The 23,251-nt window shown below is 40.1% G+C and overlaps 1 protein-coding gene across 4 annotated transcripts in view; it reads right to left on the reverse strand.

Annotated features, from left to right (window-relative positions):
* The window catches only part of LOC108109670 (innexin shaking-B), a 147,670-nt gene that overhangs the window by 10,396 nt on the left and 114,023 nt on the right, over nucleotides 1–23,251 (reverse strand). For 3 of the 4 annotated variants that reach the window (XM_017218252.2, XM_017218249.2, XM_017218250.2), the window contains 2 exons: nucleotides 10,689–10,822; nucleotides 10,433–10,622 (listed from right to left, as the gene is read on the reverse strand). In XM_017218252.2, coding sequence (XP_017073741.1) covers nucleotides 10,433–10,622; nucleotides 10,689–10,822 — 324 coding nt within the window. Of the gene's footprint in view, nucleotides 1–2,117; nucleotides 2,977–5,722; nucleotides 6,092–10,432; nucleotides 10,623–10,688; nucleotides 10,823–23,251 lie in introns of those variants that run through there. The other variant, XM_017218253.2, reaches the window with a different exon arrangement.

Below are 23,251 nucleotides of genomic sequence, written 5' to 3' on the forward strand. Positions count from 1 at the left end.
ACATGCCGGGCACAGAAATATGGGTGGAAAAGCGGGAAAGTCGGGGCCGGAGGCGGCATAGTGGCGTAGAAGAAGAAATGCCAATTTTTGACATATCAGAGGGAGAGACCGGATCGATTGAATGGAAATTGATGGCTGCAGGTCTTTTAATTTTTATGGCTGCATTGTCCAAGTTAATGACTGATCCATCCATTAGATCTCTACAGTTGATCCATAATAACCGAGAATTTATGATAATTGGGCCAGGTGCTGTTGACCAGTTCGAAGAGAATGTATTTTCCACCTCACGAAAACCGGGTGACCTCGACTAGCCGGATAGGATATTCGTTAGTTTTGTCCGTGAGGCAGTAAATACCCCGCACCGTCGCCCGCCCATCACGCCACGCTCTCGGAAATCAATGATCCACGATTGCCGGCATTATTTTTTGTTTCTCGTTTTGTTTTCTGTTATTAATAAATCGTGCAACGAAAATTGGGGGAAAGTGTAAATTATAGAAACGCGTCTACGCGTCATTAAGCAGGGAGAATACCATGATAAATGTATTTATAGGAATTTGGGTGACTAGAACGTCTCTATAATCGCTCTGTGACACTAACCGAGAAAGGCCCCTCCGCTCGCCCCGCCCCCAAAGAGTGTGATAAAAATATACATTTAATATTTGTACATTGTTAGCGGGAAGATATATTGTGTAATCGTCGCACCAACCAGCAAACGTCTCTCTATATTTATATGCGACTCGATCTATATATACTCGTATACCTATGTACGCCATATGGGCGGCGACGTCACCGATTTGGCCAGGGGTGTGCTAGTCGAGGGGGGCGAAATGGCATCCATGACACAATCAATCTCCTTTAAGCGGTGCCAGCAATTAGCGATGACAGTTTGGGGATAGATCAGGTGGCGGAGAATGAGGCGGGGAGAGTGGGTAGCTCGAGGGGAAACTATAGATGAGCCCAGCAAAGAAATTATAAATCTAGATTATAGGGGAAGAACGTTGTCGAAGGGTAAATTCACTTGAAAACGATACGAATTAATCTAAGGTACACAGTTCGTTTAGGTTTTTGCCAGGCATAAGGTACTAAGTCAAGCTTAGTCCCTATATCGCATAAAAAAGCTTTCATATTCCATCAGATAACTATTTATCTAAGATAATATGTGGAATTCTGTAAGAATAAGGTTGATGTTGATAACTTTTTATAGTTCATATAACATATATATCACCTTTATAGCCAGTATTAACTAAAATTCCTCTGATAGCTTATAGAAATAAATCCAAATCCCATTTAAAAATAAGATGAAAAACTATTTTCCAGTCCCTGCATATATTCCCTCCACTTTCTGTGCTTTCCCACCGAACTGAAATTTGTTCTTAGCGCCCCAGCTCACTTTTTGATCCCATCGATTGCCGATCAATCACTAGCTGTCTCTAGCGCCCGCTCTCTCCCGCCCAGCAGCCCCGTCTCTCTGTTGGGCATCGCCTACGTCACAGCTCGAACTATCTTTGAGATACTCGCAGAGCGATACAAGGCCAGTCCAATCAGCAGCAACAATAACAAAACGGAGCACACACGAAATACTTAAACATTTTCATTTGGCTCACAAAAGGCCAAAACCGCAAAACAAAAAACCAAAAAAAAAAGAAAAGAAATGGAACAAATATTTGGAAATTGAAAAGTATGTATAGCGAGCGATGTATCTCAATGGGACGCTCAGTCGGCGAGAAATCGCTTAATTACTTAATCCATCAAATCATTCAACGCCCCCAAACATAACGATCAACTGATCTATGGCCGATTTCTGGGTCGTCTTTTTCGGGATTATTCGCTGCGCAGGCGTAGCCCCTTGAGGGTCTGAGTTATGGCATCGATTTTTAATTTGTTGGCCATTAAATAGGAAAGATGAGATTGATGTCCTCTAATCGTTTAGCTAGTTTATCATTTGAATGAGGGGTTGTTGAGATATCTTTGTTACCGAATTGTTATCGAATTTCTACTTTTGTATTAGTTAAAACCGTTTGTTACCGATTTGGCTATCTTTAGGATAGGATTATCGATAGTCAGGCTAAATAAATTGCAAATGATTCATACAGTCCTCAGACACAACCTTAGTATACCTGAAAGAAGAGGCAGAAGCAGACCCACTGGTAGTACTTGTAGTGCTTCTTGTCCGCCGGATCGCCGTCGGAGTTGCCGATGCCCGGATAGGGTACCGACACGCCCTGCTTCTTGAGGAAGAGGCTCTTGAGCGTGTAGGTGGACTGGATCCAGCAGTACGTGTTCAGCACATCCTCTGGAATATCTTTGGTGTGCACACAATCGATCGGATTGCCCACGTACTGGCGTGTGGTTATAATTAGCGAGAATGACATCAGAATCATCACAGTTATTGAGTAGTGCAGGCGGAATACTATCGAATCGGTTTTAACGTGACTGACCTTTACAAGGTTTTTCAATCCACGAAATATATCTAACATGGTTTGTCGTCAGCGAAAGCTGGCAAGATCGGCGATGATTCTCTTCGGCCTCTCTTCTTGCTTTTCTTGCTCTGTATTGTTTTTTTGTTGTTGTGTGTTGTTATCGATTGGCTTGGATTGATTATCGATAGTTCTCGAGTATCAGAATATCAGAGTATCGTGTGTCTATCGACCGATTGTGCTCCCGATTCCTGGCTGTGCTTTCTTTTGCGCGGCAGGCCCATTATCGGCGCATCGGCTAATCTGGACTCAAACCGGAACCGGAAGCGCGGCTGCTGGTGGTTCCGGTGGTGCGGGTGGTGCAGGTGATGCTGATGGCTTTTCAATTCCTCGGGTTGCGATGTGTTCGTTGTTGTGGGTCTGACTGTCACAGAGCTGGGCATCTTCGGGTCCGTTCCTCCGCTCTCCGCAATCCTTAACCCCCTCTGTCTCACATTGGCACTTTTTCTTAGGTTTTTGTGATTTTTGTTTGAGTTTTGTCTTATTAGCTAGCTGGCTTCTGCTCACGGAGGGTAAATATATATATTTTTTTAATATTTTCGCGTCGTTTTTCTATACTTTCACAAGGGTCCACAGCAAGCAAGCATTTTTGGGTTTATCGATAGGTATTAGGTACATTCCTGCCTTATATTATCTTTAATGAAATACTAAGGTAAAGTCTAATCAACGAGTTCATAACTGAAATGTATGGGAATCGAGTGGTGGGCAAGCATTTGAGCTTTCCTGCTGCTTGGATATTTATTTTTTATGCTTAGATAGCATTGAAAATTGCGCAAAGAAACAAAACAAATAAAAAACGCGCCGACGAGCATATAAATAAAATGTGGCATCACCCCCTCCTTCGCATATGTTAATAAACTTATGCTGACTGACGCAGGGGGAAAATGGAAGTCCAAAAGATGGGAGAACACAACAGTTTCCAAATGAACTGTAAATTTTAAAATTGCAATGTTTATAAACAAACTTTCCCGCCGAGTTGCCGATAATAAAATCAAAACACCAGCGATAGCAAAAAACTGAAAGCGAAAAAATAAATTTGAGTACACAGAAAAACTAAACTAACTTCTTAGATCTTCCAGTCTTCGATGAATTGTAAAAGGAATTTGATTTTTTATAGTTAATTTAAGCAATAAACTTGAAGCAATGCTCTTGCTGGCTAAAATGAATTTTATGAAATTTTATGTTCGAATTTTTACAGGAATGTTATTTTAATTCATATATTGAAGAATCTGAGCTATCAAGAGGAATGCTTTATTAATATTTCTTCTATATAATTTACTGTTTATTTTCTTTCTGTGTACATAAAAGAGAAAAATCCACGAAAAGTCCACGCACACACCGTGAAAATTGCGTATACGCACACGTGGCCCAGCAAAGTCAAAGGCGAAGGCTGACCAGCGGCAGGCAAAGAATCCGCGGCGGACTGGATCGGGGGATATAGCCCAAGGCGAGAGCATCGTTAATCTATTTCGTAATCCAGCAGAGTTCAGGCCGATCCCCGATTTGTTTATAAAACACACAACAGAGATCTCCCCATCGACCTGGTTGGGCTTCCTGCCTGCACTTGACATTTCAACGAAACTATTTCGTTGCTCGGCATTGTGAAATATGCCAGAAATGCTGCAAAGCTAATGAGGGGGGATCGAAAATGGAACTCAGGGACCAGGGACTACCCAAGAACCCGAGACTTTTCATCTGTTTTTCCCCCCGTAGCGCAGCGCTTGGCCATTATTATAATGTGGACAAAATATGAAAATGAGGCACGGCATTCCGAGAATCGGCGGAGGTGACTAATTGGGAATTTCCCTCGACCAATAACAAAGACACAAACGAAATGGGAAATAAAAGAACACTTTCCGCCGGGATACAGTACTCGTAAAATTGAACAACAGCCGATCGGCTCGAGTTGAGTTCACTTTCGAATGCAGCCAGCGGAGAATGCTAACAAAAACACATTTTCCCCCGATCAAAAGCGGCCAGCACACTTTGAAGTCGGCGGGCATCAGAGTCAGAGTCCGCAACAGAATCGATTTGATTTCAATGTTTTCAGAGTCAATACGGCGAAGATGGCCAAGAAGTTCGATTCGAGGGACCATTTCATAATTATTGATACATTTCCAGGCAGCTGATGGCGACTCAAAGTGACTTTCAGTGGGCCAAACATGAAAATCCCTGGCTTATGCTTGCCCAACACCATTTCCCTCAATGCGACTATATTTATTTGACTTATCAAAAATCCGGGGCTTTTATATTTCTTCAGATTTCTTACAAAACGTCTGCATAGATCAGTGAAATATTGATTGGGCAATACGAGATAAATTGAAAAAATTATTATCGGATGAAATGATTTCTAGGTTTTAGCGAACATCTCAAAGTTGATTACTGTTATATATTTTAGAAAATATTTTAAATTTTAACAAGTATTTTTAAAAAACTGTAACTTTACCCACCCTTTTTTGAATTGATTTTGCTACTGGTCAAACTCGTATATTCTTTTCTTTTAAGATCGTAAATTAACTTGAAAAACTCTCAAAAAGAAATAACAAACCAATCGCCGTTCAAGAGCAATGCTCTCGTAATAGAACCCTACAGCCCACAACTCACTGGCTCTTTCCCATTCATTTTTGTGGCATGAATCAATCTCCTGCTGCTGACTAAATACTCAATTAAACAAAAGCAAAAGTTACTAAAATAAACAACGGGCCAAAACTTAATATTTCATACCCAACAATGTGTGAATGATATGGGACAACAACAAACTCGCATAAAATATAAAAATAAAATGGAAACTACAAATTTTGTGTTTTTTTTTCTATTTTGCTTTTGGGTTTTTGGACAATCGTGTCGAATGTTAATTGTAAAAATTTGCGGATCGCCTGTTGGTTTTCGGTTTTTGGCTTTTTGGCTTTTTGGTTTTTGGTTTTTGGTTTTTGGTTTTCAGTTTTCGGTTTTCGGTTTTCGGTTTTCGGTTTCGGGGGCAACACATGGCCCCCGAATTCGCAGTTGGTTTATTTACTTTGTAAGAGTTAATTATGATCAAGCGGTGGCCTGCACACAGCCCCTACAATACTATATATACGTGTCTATATAAATATAAATTCTGATTCTGCGGGCATGTGGCTTCCTACAATACTCGTATGTTATGAACCCGCAATGCAGTCAATGATCTTTCGTGGGTGTTGTGAAAATATAGAAAACTCTGGGTTTTTGTTTGCACGGTTTTTCGGTTCGTTTCGAAATCTCACACTTGCTGCCTGGCTTTAGTTATCGGAGTTATCGGCTTAGTCGGCTTAATCGGCGTTTGTTATCGGTATTATCGCGCGGGACAAGCGCGGGTCACGTGTCCGACATGGTCGACGTTTCAATCGGGTGACCTGGGCACCTCACATTTTTCGATCGTTCACTGGTTAAAAAACAAAAAACAACTTCGATGGATTTTGCAGTTACAGAAAAAAAAAGAATTATCGGAAAATGGAGTTTTCCCGGATTTAGGTTTCTTTCGTCAGGGGTTTTCCTCGAGATCAGTTCGGGCGGAGAGACTGTTGGAGCAGACTTTGGAGCAGCAGGAGCAGGAAAAGACGCGCGCGTTCACTTTGCCAACGCAACAGACACTGGCGGGCATTGGCCAAGAAAAGCCACTCGGAATATGGCCTGGCCACAGCTGACGGCCAGAGAGATGGAGAGAGGAAAAGCCAGAAAGAGAGAGCGGGCCAAATGCAGAGAGCAGATCTCTGCGCTGCCAACAATTTTTGGGCGGCAGCAACACGTTCTCTGCTCGCGAGACACGCACACTTCCGGCGGAGGAAAAGCGGTCGCGGGTGGGGGGAAACTGGGGCGGAAAATACGAGGGGGTGGGGTTTAGAGAAAACCAGGAGCTGCACTCGCCGGCCATAAACAACAATGGTAGTTGCAACAATCTGTGGCCAGGCCCAAAAGCCTAAAACAAAAGGCCTAAAGACACCCTTCCACCGTCTAAATAAATCCCTATCCCTTCTTCGAGTTAGAAGTCCGAATGGCAGCGAAACTTGGCTAAGGATGGTGGGTCAAAATATTCCCAAAACTCGTGTAAATAAATTGTTAGATTTTGCATATTTTTAGTATTTAAACTTAAGAGTGTAAGTAACAACCTTATTCTTTCAAAAAATGATATCTGTTACTTTCTTTTGTATCAATAAAGATTCTTTTATTTGAAATATTTTAATGTGATCAATCCTAGGAAACCCACTTCGCTTAAAAGAAAGCCGACTCGTAACGCTTTAAGCATGTATTAATGTTATTTCAGATGGAAGAAGATTCATTTCTGTAGCCATTTAGGCAATTAAATTACCCATTACTAGTAATTAAATAAGCTTTTATACAAACTTCCAATTCCTAAACCAAAGTTTTTCTTATGGTTTTTCCTTCTAAAAACGAATCATTTCGAACCACTGTGCATTTGGGCAAACTATTTACATATTCGTATTTATTTCTCGCACGCTCGCGAATGACAACGAAAGCGACAACGAGGCGGATAAAGAGGCGGGACAGAGAACGGAGAAAGGAGTGTGGAGAAAGGAGAAAGCAGACTGCGAGTGACAACGAAAACGACAGCGACAACCCTACGAAGACCCGATATCCAATGATTTGAAGCGACGTCACAAGGAGTCGTCGTCTGACTTGGAGCTGCAAACTCCTTGGGGAAGAGGAAGTGCAAAAAGTACACTCAGAGAAACTATAGAGACTTCTAAAGTGCTTATGAATCTCTTGATTTTTTATATAAATTATGAACTGTTTCACGTTTCTTTGGAATTTGACTCATAATTTCTTGATTTCCGTATAATTCTTCTTAAATTTGTCCTCCTGTCAGGCACGGGCGACTGCATGAATTTTCTGTTTATTTTTGAAACATTTTAAGAAATCAAAAATATATATATTTTATTTCTCGCAGTGCACGAGTGAAGGGTTTCCGCTCTGCATTGTTGTGATTTCCGCTCATTATTGCTGCAATCAGGCGGCCGGAGCCCTTTGTCCTGTGGCAGGACATGTGACGTGGCGAGAGCCAGAGCCGGGATTTATGCGTATTTTGATTCCTGCGCCTAGACATCATGCGGGGCATATCAATTGGAGTTTTATGAGGACGAGCACAGCTGGAGTGGTGGGCATAAAAACTGTCTGACATATCCGCTGGCCGATTTGATTAAGTTGTCCCAGTGCGACCAGCTGCCTTGGCACACTGCTGGTCACAATAATAGGGCAACCAAATCAAATATCTAAATATTAGCCACATTTCTATGTTCTAAAGCACTTTTCCAAAACTCCTTTCTCAGAAGCTTACCCTTAATATTCTTAATTTGAAAGCTTCATTTCCAAACCATTTTACATACAAATTAAACTCCCCATCGATCCTATTAGTTCGCCCTCGACTGTAGCTGTATCTGAATCCCGTTCCGTATTTGTATCTGAATCTCGGCAGCTGCCGCAGTCGCCACAAAAATGGGTGTGAGTCGGCCGGAGGAAGTGCCTCAAAATTGAGAATGGCAACTGGAGGCTGGCCATCAAAATTCAATTGGTTTGAGGCACTACGTGAGTCGCCTAGCATACTCAGACCCGAAAATGTCTTCGTCTTGAGACAATGGCGGATCCCGCTGCATAATTCGGCCATTAGGCGATGTTTTTTTTTGGCCCTGGTTTTCCGGGGATTCTGGCAGACATTGAAGCGGCGTAGACAATGTCCGGAAAAAGCCTTGCCTTGCCTCATTAATGCACCCGAAAAACATTACCCGGATGGGAAATGCATGGGTACTTTTCCGATTTCCCGCCATTGGGCCCAGCGCCAAATGATGCATTAAAATCAAAGGGAGGAGCCCCGCCGCAAAAAACATGTTAATTATCGCTTGGACTTGAGAGGTGTCGTTCGTTGTTAGAGGTTATTGCAGAATTAAGGGCCTAACGAAAGTAATTTCTCTGTGCTAAGCAGTATGTGCTGAAAGCATTTATTGCTGCCTTTGATTCATTATTACATCTCTGAAGGTTCTTTTAAAAAAAAAATGCCCTTTTTTGCATTTTCTTGGAGTAGCAACTGTTTTTTCATTTCTCTCTGAGGGCTAAGATATTCATTCTGTTCACTTTTCTGGGCAAGACACACATTTCTTTCCTGAGAGAAAATTAAAAAATAAAAGCAAGCAAATTAAGTTGTTCCTTTGGCCAGATACAAGGGAACTGTGATCCCATAAAACTCGTGGTTATTGGGCAGATAAAGATCTGGGGAGCCGTTTCCCCGTCCACTTTCATGTAGTTTCTCGTTTCCGACAAACACTTTGATGGACTGCCCGATGGTTTGTTGGCGAACCGCCGCCCCCCCTGGGACCCCCTTTCGACACCTCCCCCGATAGCACTATAGCTTTATCATTATGATTTTATGATCGACAGGGAACCGCACACGAGGATTTTATGAGCGATGTCAAATGGTTGCGTCAGTTCTTGTTGCGATCGGAGAGAAATATGATTTGTTGGATGGGATTGGATTGGATATCAAAAGCGCTTTAACGAGCTCTCGTATAAATCGCTTGTTATGTTTTTTTTTTTACTTTTTTGTTTTATTTGGGTATTCCCCCGGGGGCGGCAGGTGGGGATCAGGGGTGCACCTCCCCCCTGGACCACACTCGCCACATAAATTATAATTTTTTCAGCACCCTCTCGCCCAGCGGGACGGTGGCGTAAATAAATAAAATTAATGGAAATATCAAGCACACTGCGCATAAAATTGATAAAAGACGTTCGCGTTCTCGTATTGGGAAGAGTTCGGAAAATTGGATGGAAAATACATGGCCCCGCCCATAGGTTCGGGTTTAAACGGGGTCAAGCGATTGCATTCTGAGTTGTTTTTTTTTTTCGTTTTTAACAAAAATAGCGCAGACAAAATATAATAACAGAGCGCACAGAGCTGGAAAAACTGGAGAAAGCGAAGCGTCCCAAAATAGTTCTTGCATCTTTTTCCGGTGCAGTAGCAGTGGCAGCATCGCTGCCCCGCAGCAACAGCAACATGCAACACGGGCAGGGGCAGGGGCAGGGGCAACTGCAGCGTCTGTGCCGCATTAATGCATCATATACTCGATTCTACGGAGTTACAGTGAAACAAAGGGGACAACGCCTCGAAAAGTGCGAAAGGTCATTGTTGCCAGTTGGCAGTTGACGTGGCTGATTGTTGGTGCTGCGGCGGTGACAACCATTTCCACTTTTCCCCAGGGATCGGCTAGACGGGGTTCTTCTTGCGTTTCATGCCAAAAAGCCAACTAAGAGGGATTAATAGTATTTTGGGATTTGATATTAGGGTCTGAGCCTTATGAGTTACCTCTTTGCCTTTGCTTTATATTTTAAAAGCTTGCCTTATCATGAAGAAACAATAATTCTTATCTATTTTAATTTTTTTATAAGATAATTTATTTCGAAAATCAATGTTAATTTGAGCTTTCGAAATGGGATGTGGAGGTGTTTTAAATATTAAAATTAATATTTTGGCAGTTGAAATACAAAAGGAAGTTTCTGTTGAAAGATTAAGACAACTTTTGCTTTGCTTCAAAGCTTAAAGCGTTTCTAAGACTTTCTCAGGAAGTCCAAAAGCATCTCGCAAGTTTTTCAAGTCTTTGCAAGTTTGAAACATAATGTTAAAAAATAATTTTGAACATATTTTTAGGTTTCACGAGACATTTGTTAAATTAAAACCATGAAGTAAACATAAACAGCAAACAAAGTTTCCGTTGGTCCTTAGTTAAGGATTTATAAATAAATTTATTTCAAAAGCTTCGCAAAAGTTTCCCGAAGTTGTGAAACTTGTTAGGTGGATAAAAGCGGAGGTGGATGCGATGAACTTCCCAAAGTTGCCTGCCCACGGAAAGCTTTCCCCAACCTTTAGACAGTTCCTTTACCAAAGGATAAAGCTTTTTATAAAAGCCGTTTAGGTTCTCAAAGTGACTTACCTGAAAAAATAGTGTAAACGCTACCCATTGATAATATTTTGTGTGCTTTATTGTTAGAGGCCCGCGGCCCTGTGAATTGTGAACTCCGGGAAAAGGCACCTCGGAACCTTGCTTCTTCATAAACGCGTCGACCACTGTATACGTTGAGTGTATCCAACAATATGTGTTGAGAACATCTTCGGGAATGTCTCTGCAATCGAAAGAGAGCGGCATTAATCGGGTAAAGTTATCGATTTGCGCTTTCGCGATCGCTCACCTTGTATGTACACAGTCTATGGGATTTCCTACGTACTGCCGCGTCGTCACAGCAATCGAGAATGTGATCAGTAATATAACCGTTGCGTTGGTGTGCAGGCGAAAAACAGGTGAATCGATTTTAACATGAGACACCTGTTGTCCGTTATCGATGCGTTATCGCGGAAGTAATCGTGTTTTGTGTGTGATTTATTGGGTGGTTGGTTGTTTCAAAGATGTTGGTTGTTTTTTCGGTGGGGACGAAGAGAGAGAGCATTATTATTGGATGTCTTGGCAGATGTTTAAGTTACATAAGTCGAAACGCAAAAGGTAACCCAAAATAGTTAAACGAAAACGGATGATGAGAGAAATCTCTGGAACGCAAAACGTTTGCTATATGTCTGTTCTGAATGAAAACGAGAGGACTGCTCTCGGGTGCTTTATCATATGGGGTTATATATCTGGTTATGTACATTCATAAGTAATTTCATTTCCGCTTTCAGGGGGCCTTACAATTAGCTAACTCACTTATCGATAAATAGAGGGCTTCCCCTCCGTCTGCAACCTGAAGCTATATATGATCTGAGAATATCTTTTGCATCACCAATATATTATATTTAGTACACATATCGTTCAAGTTGCAGGCGAAGTCGGGAGTTTTAAGATTAATGCGAAATAAATACAATTTGCTTTTGGAAGAATTCTCGAATTCATTTCGGTTTGGCTTTTGTTTTTCTTATGGCAGGTAAGTATAGTAAGGTGTCACAGCAATTGTTTCGACTTCCTCAGCTAGCTTTAACATTCCTTTCTTTTCTGGTTTCAAAACAAAACTCAAGGAAACTAAAAACTAAGTTTTATGTGTATGAGCAAGAGATAGAAAGAGATAAAGAGAGAGCGAGAGAGAGAGAGGTGTGAGAAAAACGAAAAGTGATTGAACTGCTGGGAATGCAAATTTTCGGGTTTCTTTTTTGTTTTGCATTTTGCATTTTGCATTTGAGGCGGATTTTGCATATAATTTACAGATCGTTAGAGATGAGGACTTCTTTCGGAGAAGGAAATATTGACCAATTGGCCGGCATGTTGGAATTTTTACTTAAGCCAATCAATGTACGCTGCAGATTTTGTTATCGAATTGGAATTGTTTCGACTGATAGACGGATTTAACGATGACCACTTAATCGATATTTATCAAAATGTAATCGCTCGACTGACTGACTGACTGACTGTCTGACTAGTTATGGCTGAGAAATCAAAAGAAAACACAGAGTTAAGAGGGAGAGAGACCTGTGAAATTTCGATAATGGCTTGGTTCAGAATTGATTTGATTTAGAATCGATTTGGAATGCAGACTGATTGGCTGAGTGGTTAAGTGAGTGGTTTAAGTTCAGTGGTTTTAGTTGAATTGAAATTTGGAGTGGTGGTTCGTTTGTGGCGGCTTTAGCGAGGTGAGTTTCGTGAGCTGAGCTGTGGTGAGAGACATACTTTAAGAGGTGAATACTGAATACTGCTGTGATCAGTGACCAGTAGTGATTAGTGATCGATCAGTGATCAGTGGTGCCACTTGGTGGTGAGTTGTGATCTGTGACCTGTGATCTGTGATCTGTGATCTGGGTGGTTGGGTGGCTTAGTGGTTTAGTGGTGTCTTTGGTGGTGGTGTGTTAGAGTGGTGAAGTTGAGAACGCGAGAGCGAGCGAAACAGAGATAGAGTGAGATCGAGTGAGAGTGAGTACAATATAGAAACAAATTGAATATATAAGTAGTTGAATGTTAATTGAATTAAAGTATTAATACGTGGTGAGAAATCTAGGTGAGTTGAGTTTGAAATTGAATTGAATTGAGTTGAATTGAATTGAATTGAATTGAATTGAATGTGGCGAAAATGTACGAGAACTGCTTATATAAGATGGTTAAAAATCGGATTACGTTTAATCTAGTTTTTAGGTAAAATCAAACACAATACACAAGTTAGAGTGAGACAAATAGACATAGAGAGCGAGAGAGATACATATATTATATATATAGGCGTATATATTAACTGAGAGAGTGAAAGAGACAGTGTGTGTGTGTGTGGCAAAGATAGAGAGACAGATAGCGCGCAAAGCTGGGTTCTATGCTTAAATACGTAAGTTCTGATTTTATATTTTATATTTTAAATTATATTTTAGCAGCCCAGATAGAGGTTGTCTTCCACCTGGGCCTAGGCTTACTTTCAGATATTTTCTTTATTTAGCTCTACCATTTCTTCTTTTTTTTCATTTAGCTTTACAATTTCAATTTAGTTATAACAAGTTTTGGGTTTTTAGGTCTTGTATACTTCGCTCTGGTTAATTTTGAAACACAAAATCGCAACGAGGTCAATTACATCTGGGGCTGAGAGCATACATCTAGCTATTAGTTATATAAAGATATTGATATGGTTCGGATATAGTTTGCTTTGTTTCTGTTGGATCTCTGTGGTTGCTGTTGTTGTTTTACTGGTTATTGTTGCTGTGGAGTCTGGCATTTGTATCTTGTAGTTTGGAGTTTTTGGTTTCGAGTTTCGAGTTTCGAGTTTGTAGTTTGGAGTTTGGAGTTTGGAGTTTGTAGTTTGGACTTGTTTGTTGGTTGCGGTTTATTTCTTTGCTGGTTTCGGTTTACTTTCTTGTTAAATATATACGATACGATACTTAAGGCTGACAGAGATACATACATGTTTATAAATATAGAGAGTGTGGTTTATTATCTTGTAGTTGCTTTATTCTGTTTTGGTTTGGTTTTGGTTTTGCTTTGGGTAGCGCTTGCTTTTCGTTTGATTTTCTTTCTTTTTTTTCTTGCATTTTCATACATTTTTTTTTTGTTTTTGGGTGGGGTCGTGAGATTGCGTGAGAGAGAGAGAGAGACAGAGTTTGTTTTTGGTGAGTAAGTGAATCCGTGATTGAGTGATCGAGAGAGATAGATAGTGAGTAGGTTTATATAGGTTTATTTTAGTTCAATTTCTTTTGCTTTAGTTGTTGGCATTTAATTTAACTTCGATTTAGTTTCAGTGTACTTATGCATTTACAGATACAGAGAGAGAAATTTGTGGGTCTTCAGTTTTGGCAGCCGACGGCGATTTAATTGGCCATTCCAAAGTGAGTAGAGAGAGATAGAGAGGGGGTTCGGGCTTTCGGATAGAGACAGAGTGATTGTGAGAGTAACGTGACAGAGAGAGATAGAGCGGCGTGATTCGTGAGACAGAGATAGAGCGTGAGTTTGGGAAACTAATTTAGTTTTCAGGAAGTCCGGAAATCTCCGTGCTCGATATACATTATTCGAAAGTATAACAGGTACAAAGAGTTATTAAAATATTAGAAAGAGAAAGTTTCCGATAATATCAATAATAATAGGATTTATTATTAAACTAATTTGGAGTACTATGAGAACTACAAAATGTTTACATTTTATTCCGAATTTAACAAAACGAACTAAAAATGTTTAATTAAGTTCATATCATGTCTTAATTTTCAAAAATATATTAAGTTTTTTTAATAAGAAATGAACTTCTAAGACTCAAAAACTACAAATAGATTGCCTACTTTTCGGCATATAAAAAAGAGTTTTGAATGCCTCAGAGATTTCCAGGATATTATCGGGATTTCTTGGGAGTTAAATCGGGATTACTGGCTTTCATAGTGTGCTGGCGTGTGTGAGCTTATTTTCGGCATTTGCTAATTAGATGCTGATTCGTGACTTTGGTGACTTTTGGTGAAACGTGACTTTGGTGAGCTCGTGATCGTGATCGTGACTTGGTGTTTGTTCGTGTCCTGTGCTTTTGGCGTGTTTCACTTTTAGCTTGTTTTGCTGTCTTTTTGGAAATTGCTTAATTGCTTAACATTTGGTTTGGCATTAAGATCTTGCATTACGCATTGTATATATTTGCTGTTTTAGTTTTGTGGTGATTTTGGTGAGAGGCAGAGGCAGATTTTTGCATTACGTTCATCACAATTGGCACAGTATAGATATATTTTTGGTTTGGTTTGGTTTGGTTTGGTTGGCGTGAGTTCTGTTGGGATGTTGGGTCCAAATTGGCAGAGTTTTTACGTTTGAATTAGCTGAGGTCAATCTTTAAGTGAGGCGTTTACTTTTGGATTTCTGGGTGTCTTTCTCATATAGATTTTCTGTTTTCTTTTTTCTTGGCACTTTCCAGGGTTTTGGGCTCGGGTTTTCAAACACACACTATACAAAAAAACACATCTCATATCAACGACAGAGAGGGCAACAGGGAGAGAGAGACAGAGAGAGAGAGAGAGAGAAAGAGACATAGAGATTGGGGCTCAGAGAAAGGGGGAGGGGGGAGAGTGAGCTGTGGAGAGAGACAGAGCGATGATCTTTGGAAGGCGTAAATAAAAAGTAAAAGTAAGGAAAACCATAAAGCGAAAGTGTCTACGTAACGAAATCGAAACGAGCAAAGAAAATGGGAAATGCGCGCACACATAAAACAGAAACAGGCCAAGGGGATGGTTTTTCCGGGGTGGGGTAAGCTACAGTGCGGCCCATGCAGCTAGAACCTTTCCTCTTCGATCCATATTATCGTATATATTTCAGAAATTTTTCCATCATATATTGCGTTGTTTCCAATCCAATAGTTGGCCCCTACTCGTAATTAGATTTGTAAGCTTCAATTAACATGGGCTGTGCTCTGGAGTCTCCATTGTCTTACATCAAAGTCCCCTGCTTCCGGTGAGTAATTTTCTTTGATTGCTTGAAATGAAATTCCCAACATTCGTTGGAGATCTCTGAAACCTCGACATACACCCCTGGCACGCACTGTACGATGATCCCCCGCCTCAAGGAGTCCAGAATCCTTTGACCAACCCAATCTGGCCGAGTGCACCCTTGGGTTATAATGGAATTCAGCCCAAGTGGATGTACAACGACTGTTCCCTGTTCCCCCAAGAAGCCACCACCCCCTTCTGTTCACCGCCCCTGTAAGAAGTAAGTAGTAGTAAGTAGCAAGTAGCAAGTAGCAAGTAGCATGTGTAATAAGTATCATGTGCGCTGGACTGACTTACTCAGGGCTGATTAACGAAATGAGGGCCAGAAGACTGCGTCTATGAAGACTCCTCCTCCTCCACCCCGGCTGACTGACTTATGCCCAGTAACCATAACAATGAATTTTATGCCCCCTTTCGCAGGGCGCCCAACCCCCTTTTTGCCTACTGGTAACTGCCACTGACTGTCGACTGTTAGTGCCACTGCTGCTGCACAGAGAGAAAAGAAGATGTAGTATTTTGGTATATTTTTGGTTCTCATTTCTCATTTACTCTGATATCTAAGCTGTGATGATTATAAAAAGAATATAAACTACAATGTACCTCAGGACTTTTTACCTCACTTTTAAGAAAGTCCAAAGTAAAGCTAGTAGAACTTTCTCTCCGTGCAGGAAGCGAATGGGAAGCTCAGTGGCTTTGGCTCGTTTCTGCTATTAGAACAACATTGGCAATATATTTGGGGCAATAAAAATAAGCTTTTGCTACAACAAGGAGGCACTGGCACTGGCTTTGCGTTTGTATTTGTACTTGCTGGCCCGTATTTGTTATTGTTATGGGCCCTGCCGCAGTGCTTGCCACTTACGCTTCATTAGGATGCGTCTAAGAACTCTTGCAACCAGTCAATAATAAATTGAAGCCAGCTCCCTCAGTCTTCAGAAGCTGAAGCTTTCTGTTCCAGGAGCAGGGTACTGGGTACTGAGTACTGGTGGCTCATAGCTCCAGAGCTCTGAGCTCCAAGTGCCAAGTGCCTGGTGGCAATAAACAAGCAAACAACAAGGACAGATACACATCAGTGAGCCACGCCCCCTCCCCAAGCACCGCCCAAACCGCCACCCGGTTACACATCATTGGAGTTGACTTTAAATTGGCGACTTAAACGAACAATTGGCCACGGGAAAAATTCAGCAAGGGAACTCAAGGGAGAACTAAAAGAATAAAAATTGTTAGAAATGTGAAAACTAACAACAGGCTTTTCCAGGGGGGTGGTGTGTTGTTTGTTTTGTGTATTTTGGGTATCAGTTATCGGGTTTTTAGTTTTTATGTTCAGTTTTTTTTTTTCAGTCAGCAGGCAGACTGGATGCTTTTCACTTATGCAAGATACAAATACAAGGGATTATAGTAAATATTTATAAATATATGTATATGTATATATAATATATATATATGTATATGTATAGTATATACGGTTGGGTGTTTTAGTTGATTGTTTCCATTGGAGTTAGTGTTAAATAAGAGGTGTTCATTGGTGTACAGGACAAACGATTTGTAATCGATTTGTGATTTTCAATTCATACTCCGGCTGTTAGGCGCTTATTTACACAAGTCCAAAGGGCTTCGGGGGCTCGGGTCTATTAAGGTCTCGTTTTAAGGCTAGTTACTCAATTTACTGATATACAAATCAAACATTTTCAACGTGCCACAACAAAAGCGGAAAAACTTAATATGAAAATATGTATATAGCTCTACGTGCTCATCTTTTTAGTACAAAAGTTTCTTTCAGAGTGAGATAGATAGAGATAGAGATAGAGATAGAGAGAGAGCAGAGAGATATATAGGACAAAGAGGTAGAGGTGCATGCTTCACGGGGGATTTGTAACAGCCAGGGTTGCCAAGGCTGGTCAACAAAATGCAAACAACAAGTTCAAGCGTGGGCAATCGGCAGCAAAATAAGTGAAATTCTTCAGTTGGATCGCCGCTTACTCATAACTTATACGTTTTTATTGTATGGTACATGGGTAGTCATAGGTGTATATCATATAGTGTTGGCAGTATCATACAGTTATATAGTGGTATCGAAATCAAATACGAAAAAAGGGTGTCAACTCTGGGTGTTTGCTACGTGGTGTGTGTGTGTGTTCTTTCAAAGCTTTTTGTCTCTGTGGCTCAAGTTGCACAAGTATATAGGATAGTTTGGTATATTTTTGAGTAGAGTATAGTATATATAGTTTAGCTTGGAGTAAATAGTATTTTTTTTTTTTCGATTTGGTTAGTATATATGCGGTATATTGGTAGTATACGGTATAGATATGTTCATGTCAACTGTGGGGTTTGCATTGGTTTTTTTGGTTTTTCGCTTTTGGTACTTATTTTTGGGAATATTTCGCACTTTTTCTTTCGGTTGATCATTTTTCTTTATTCTCGTTTATCGAAATTTCAAAAATGATAACAAAAACAAATCTCGATAGTTCTAAACTGAGTGAGTGAGTGAGATACAATTATACATTGAGCGGTGTACGCTCGGTGGGTGGGCGTGAAAGAGACAGAGAGATAGTGTGGGAGAAAGAGAGAGAGATATATATAAATATATATATAGAGCGGGAGAGAGAGAGAGAGAGAGAGAAAGAGACAAGGCGACGCCTTTGCTGATTTCTACACAGAAATTGCTCGATTGCCAACATATATGCTGCCTGTCCGTTTAGCAGTTGGTATTTTCTTCTTCTTCTTATTTTTGGTATGGATTATCGGTTTTTGTTAATATATATATATCGTATATAGATTGCTTTTTAGTTAACCAAATTTAATACAATTGAATTGTACACACACAAGCGCACGCAACACACGCACACACACAAAAACATTGAAATTAGCATTTTTGAGTGAGAGACAGAGAGAGAGAGAGTGAGAGAGAGAGAGAGAGAGAGATGGAGAAGAGTATTTGGTATTCTCGATTTTTAAGTATTTTCTGGTATATTTTTGGGGGTGTGGTGGTGGGTGGGTTAATCGGTCGGTGGGGGGTAGTTCGGTTCAGGTCTGGGGTTTCCTCCTCTTCTGCTTCTTTGTCTTTCGTGGGTGGTACTCTTCTAACGGTTCCAAAAACAAAGAGTTCTCAAAAATGCCAGCCCAAAAAGCATACTGTTGCATACTTTTTGGCTTTCGAACCGGTATTTTTTCTCTATTTCTGTGATATTTGTTTATACTTGATTATGGTTATTTGGTATACAGCTTCAGTTTTTTTTGGCATTCGACACAAAAAAATCGTTCGTTTACATTTGGCTTCTTTGGTACTTTTTTTTTGTTTTTTTTTGTATTTTTTTGGTATTTTTTTGCGTTTTCAATCAATTAAAATTGCACATTTTCAACAACATCAACAACGACAACTACTTTTTGGTATTACGAGTAATATTTATTGTTATTTTTGGTTTTGTATTTTGTTTGTTCCTTTAGATAGATATATAGATATATATATATAGAGGTATATGTATGTAAAGATATGCATATAGATATATATATGTATATATGTATGTATATTGAGTATGGTATATTATAGATATATTTAGTTTGAGTACGAGTAGATAGGTATATAGATATATATATAGATGGTGTAGAATACGATAGTTGTTGCTTCTTCTCGGCTCAGATCCATCGATCGCTTATCGGTAATCGAAATGAGAAAACCCAAAAAACAAACAAATAAACGGCTTACGATTACGATTACTTGAAAATAAACAAACAACAATTTCGCTTGCTCGCAATTGCTGGGTGAGTCGATCGATCGTTAGAAACGAAAGGATACAAATCAAAAGGATAATTCAATATACGTCTACACCGATATATACGTACAACTGAATACACATACACATACAGACAAGCATACACATACACAATGCGACATACTTATGTTTGGTTGAGTTATCAACACTCATATACGCTCTCGCACGTTTTTAATTAATCGATAAGTTGAACAATCGTCAACAATATTATCCCGAGCTTGAAACACTAATCGAAATAAAGTTGTATCGATATTTTCTTTTATAGAAATAATATATATTTAGATATACAATTGATGCTTGAGATCTCCAAATAAAAAAGTGTCTTGAAGCCAGTAAATGAAAACGCAGAAAGCAAAGTTGAACGGGAAAATTAGAATAGGTTAATCGAATATTTCCATTACTTTAGATGCGGTATACGAGCATATATGTGCGTTGATATATATCTGGCTTAGTTGGTAGTTAAAGTAGTTTGCACTTGATATTACGAATACGGATACAATACCACAAATGCCGCAATACGAGATATTGATTGGATATTGATTGATTACGATACGTTACGTATATGGTTGGGTATTATCACTGCTTGCTTGCTTGCTTGCTGAGATCTGCCGATCGAAACATTTCCGTGTACGTTACGCTCAAGTTACTACGGGGATATCCGGCAAACAATACAACAAATGATACAGTTTTGGTACAGTACGAGTAGCATTATGGATATAGATACGAGTATGCATATTATAGAACACAAGAGACTGCAATTGATTGAGTTGTTGCGTACAGTTTACGGCTTAAGACACGTGCAAGTTGTAGTTTTTTTTTTTTTTTTTTTGGGGATTTTGGGTTCTTTTGGTATTGGTTTTTGGTATTGTAGGAGGGTCGTTTTAGGGGCTTTAACTACTTGATTGGGGCGGGGCAGCAGAAAGAACGGGGAGCTGGTGAAAAAATTGAGGGCGTTACAGGAACAAAAGATCATCAGAAATCAAAAGCTTATTTCGGGGCGTGCGCGGTGTGGAAATCAAGAAAATTTCGTTTTGGAATTATAGGGTTATTTTATTTGATTTTTTTTTCGAATTTCAAGTAAGGTTAAGGTTTCTTATCTAGACTTCAGGTGGTACAGGGACTATCTGGACTCAGAGATATAGAGATAAATAGAGAAATAGAAAGAGACGGAGAGAGCGGCAAATAGAGAGAGAGAGAGAGAGAGATACAGAGGGGTTTTGTTTTTGGTTCTTGGCGATAATTGTTCCACATGAGAAGGATTTTTTCAAGTTTGCTCAATTTCAAGTTTGCTTTTATGTGTTTCGTTTCGTTATCTTTCGGGCTTTAGTCGCGTTCGATTTTGTCAAAATATATATATTTACACAGAACACCATATACGCGGCAATAGAGCTATTTAAAGGGCTATCTTTGGCTTTCAGACTTTCAGTCTCATCGGATTCCTTGCATCCTTCTTCCCTGCGATAGCATTTGGGTACAGTTATCGATTGCTTCGAATGCATTTGGTTGACCTACTTAATTAGTTACATACGCATAAATAGTCATCGTTATTGATAGATGTGGAAAATCATAATTGAAATCAACTGAAAAATTGAATCTTGGCTGATCGTTATCATCGATTTCTTGCCAGCTTTTCGTTGTCGTAATATTTATCGTGATTGTTTATAGGTTAACGCCAGGCACTCGCAACACTTTACTATACTTTTACAAAGTCTGCGTGTGTATGTGTGTCTGTAACTGTGTGGGTGTCAGAGTTACTAAAGAGAGACAGAGAGTTATCGAGATATATATATATATATAGAGAGAGAGAGAGAGAGAGAAGGAGGCACAAGTAGGGTTAGGGCGGAGAAATCGATACAAACTTCATTTTGTATTAAATTTGATTTGGTTTTCAGCTTAAGCTTTTCATGTTTTATTCGTGATAAAAAATTGTTATATTATTAATTTGTACGTAGACGTCGACAGCATAATCTGTGGTGGCAGGCGAGCAATCTGTTATCGTCGGGTTAAGGTTCTGGTTATCGTTTTTTTTTCTCTTTTCATTTTTTGCTTTGGCGCGGTGCGGCTGCGTTTTTGATAAAATATCGATTATCGTTCTTATGGAATTTGCATCCCCTGATTTGTTCTGTTTCTGTTCTGGGTCTAACTGTTCTTTAATCTGGAATCCTGTAATCGCGCTCTACTTTGAAAAAACGCTAAAAAATAAAGGAAAGAGACAAATAGAAATATAGAAGGGGACGGATAGAGTTGACAAAGCCAAAGCAAAGTTAAGGAATAGTGAACTGAACTGAAAAGATGCCAGCTAACACTGGGTTTTGGGAATCAAATCAAAATCCATTAACGATAACAATCAAAACGATAAATCAAAGACCACAATTTGAGCTAATCAACTACGGTATAACAATTTATTTATATATATGCAATATTTATAAGCAAAAAGAAGGCACAGATCAAGTGTACATTTAAAGAAAGAAAGGGAGAGTGGCAAATAGAGAAAGAGACGGAACGAACGGGCAGGACTGGTGAGATTGACTGAGAGACGGGGGATAGAGAGCGATAGGTCCCTATTGAGGGAGTTCGATAGAGAAACCGAGCTGGGGTTCGATACTTTCAATAGTTTCGGGGGAGCGGGTGGAGAGTGGGTTGTGAGTTTTTAAAATGAGAACTAGAATTGCTTGATTTGTAATTACCATTTTCTATCACTTTGCTCTTGGCGGGGGGGTGGGGATGGATGGGCGTGGGCGGCACCGCACACACACGCGCACACACACACACACACCGCCAGCAGTGGTTCAGAGCCAGTCTATCGGCTATCGATAATTGTTATCGCCGCCGCCGCTGCCGCTTGCGTTGAGATCGCTTTTGATTTCGATTTCGATTTCGATTTCGGGATATCGCTATTAATTCGATTGATCGCTGATTCGTTGATCGGATTATTGCTTATCGGTAATCATTAATCGATGAATTGATTTGATTCGGTTTGGTTGTTCAGTCGCACAATCTAAGGCCACCTTTTCACGAGTTGCCCTGTTTTCATTTGATTTTACGATAAGATATTTTTTGATTTTTGGTTTTTACATATTTTATGCTTATTTGCTCTGTGGTGCTAAGTTATCGCGCTTCACGTTTTGTTTTGATTTGATTTTTGTTTTTGTGTTTTGGTTTTGCAGTTCGCTTGTAAATATGTTTTGTTATATACTTGGATATATACGTGGCTATATGTACATACGAGTTATCACATTCGTTAGCATTATTCGATCGTAGTTCATAGTTCTTGCTCGTATTTCACCGCATCTGGCACCGATGCCCATTATTACTGCCGCACTCTCAACTGTCTCTGGGTTTGTTCGTCGATAGTTTCGTACCAGGTAACCGTCTCTTCTGGGCAGGATCTGATCTGGAACTGGAGCTGGTACTGGTACTGTGACTGGTACTGCTAATGGTACTGCTAGTGTTGCTGCAGTTGTCTATCGAGTGTGGCCAAAGTACTTCGTCTTTCCCAGCTGTTGCTGTTGCTGTTCCTGTTGCTGTTGCTGCTGCTGCTGCTGCTGCTGCCTCGGCCTCCTTGTCGTTATCGGTTATCGATCTGACGTTGATTCCGCTTCCGGTTAGCGCTGCCGGCTCTAAGTTGTCGCTTGGCAGGGTTGTCAGGGTTGCCTCATAGCCGCCGCTGCCGTTTCCGTATCCGTTTCCACTGTAGTCGACCTTCACGTTGCGGCACATTCGATTTTAAGTTGGTTTCGTTTCGAGGTTTTAGAGGTTCGTTCGGTATAGAATATATAAAGCATTTTGTTTGGGTTTTAATTATGTACATAGATCGTCGCTAAGCCCTATAAAACTTCTTCGGAGCAAGGGGCTTTCAGGGGGTTAAGAGTCGTGTGAGAGTGTCTGTGTTCGTTGGCTTTAGTTTTGGGGGTTAAACACGCACACATTTTGGGAGTTCTATAGATAGGAGCTTAACTAAAAAATTATAATAATTTTGCTTAAAAGACAACACAAACAAACACACAAACAGCGAGAGGGAGACAGACATAGAGTTATAGTAACATTTACGGTAATATATTCATAGACTCCAAAACATATAAGCT

This window comes from Drosophila eugracilis, unplaced genomic scaffold, assembly GCF_018153835.1.
Source record: "Drosophila eugracilis isolate 14026-0451.02 unplaced genomic scaffold, ASM1815383v1 contig_649, whole genome shotgun sequence".
NCBI classification, from domain to species: domain Eukaryota; kingdom Metazoa; phylum Arthropoda; class Insecta; order Diptera; family Drosophilidae; genus Drosophila; species Drosophila eugracilis.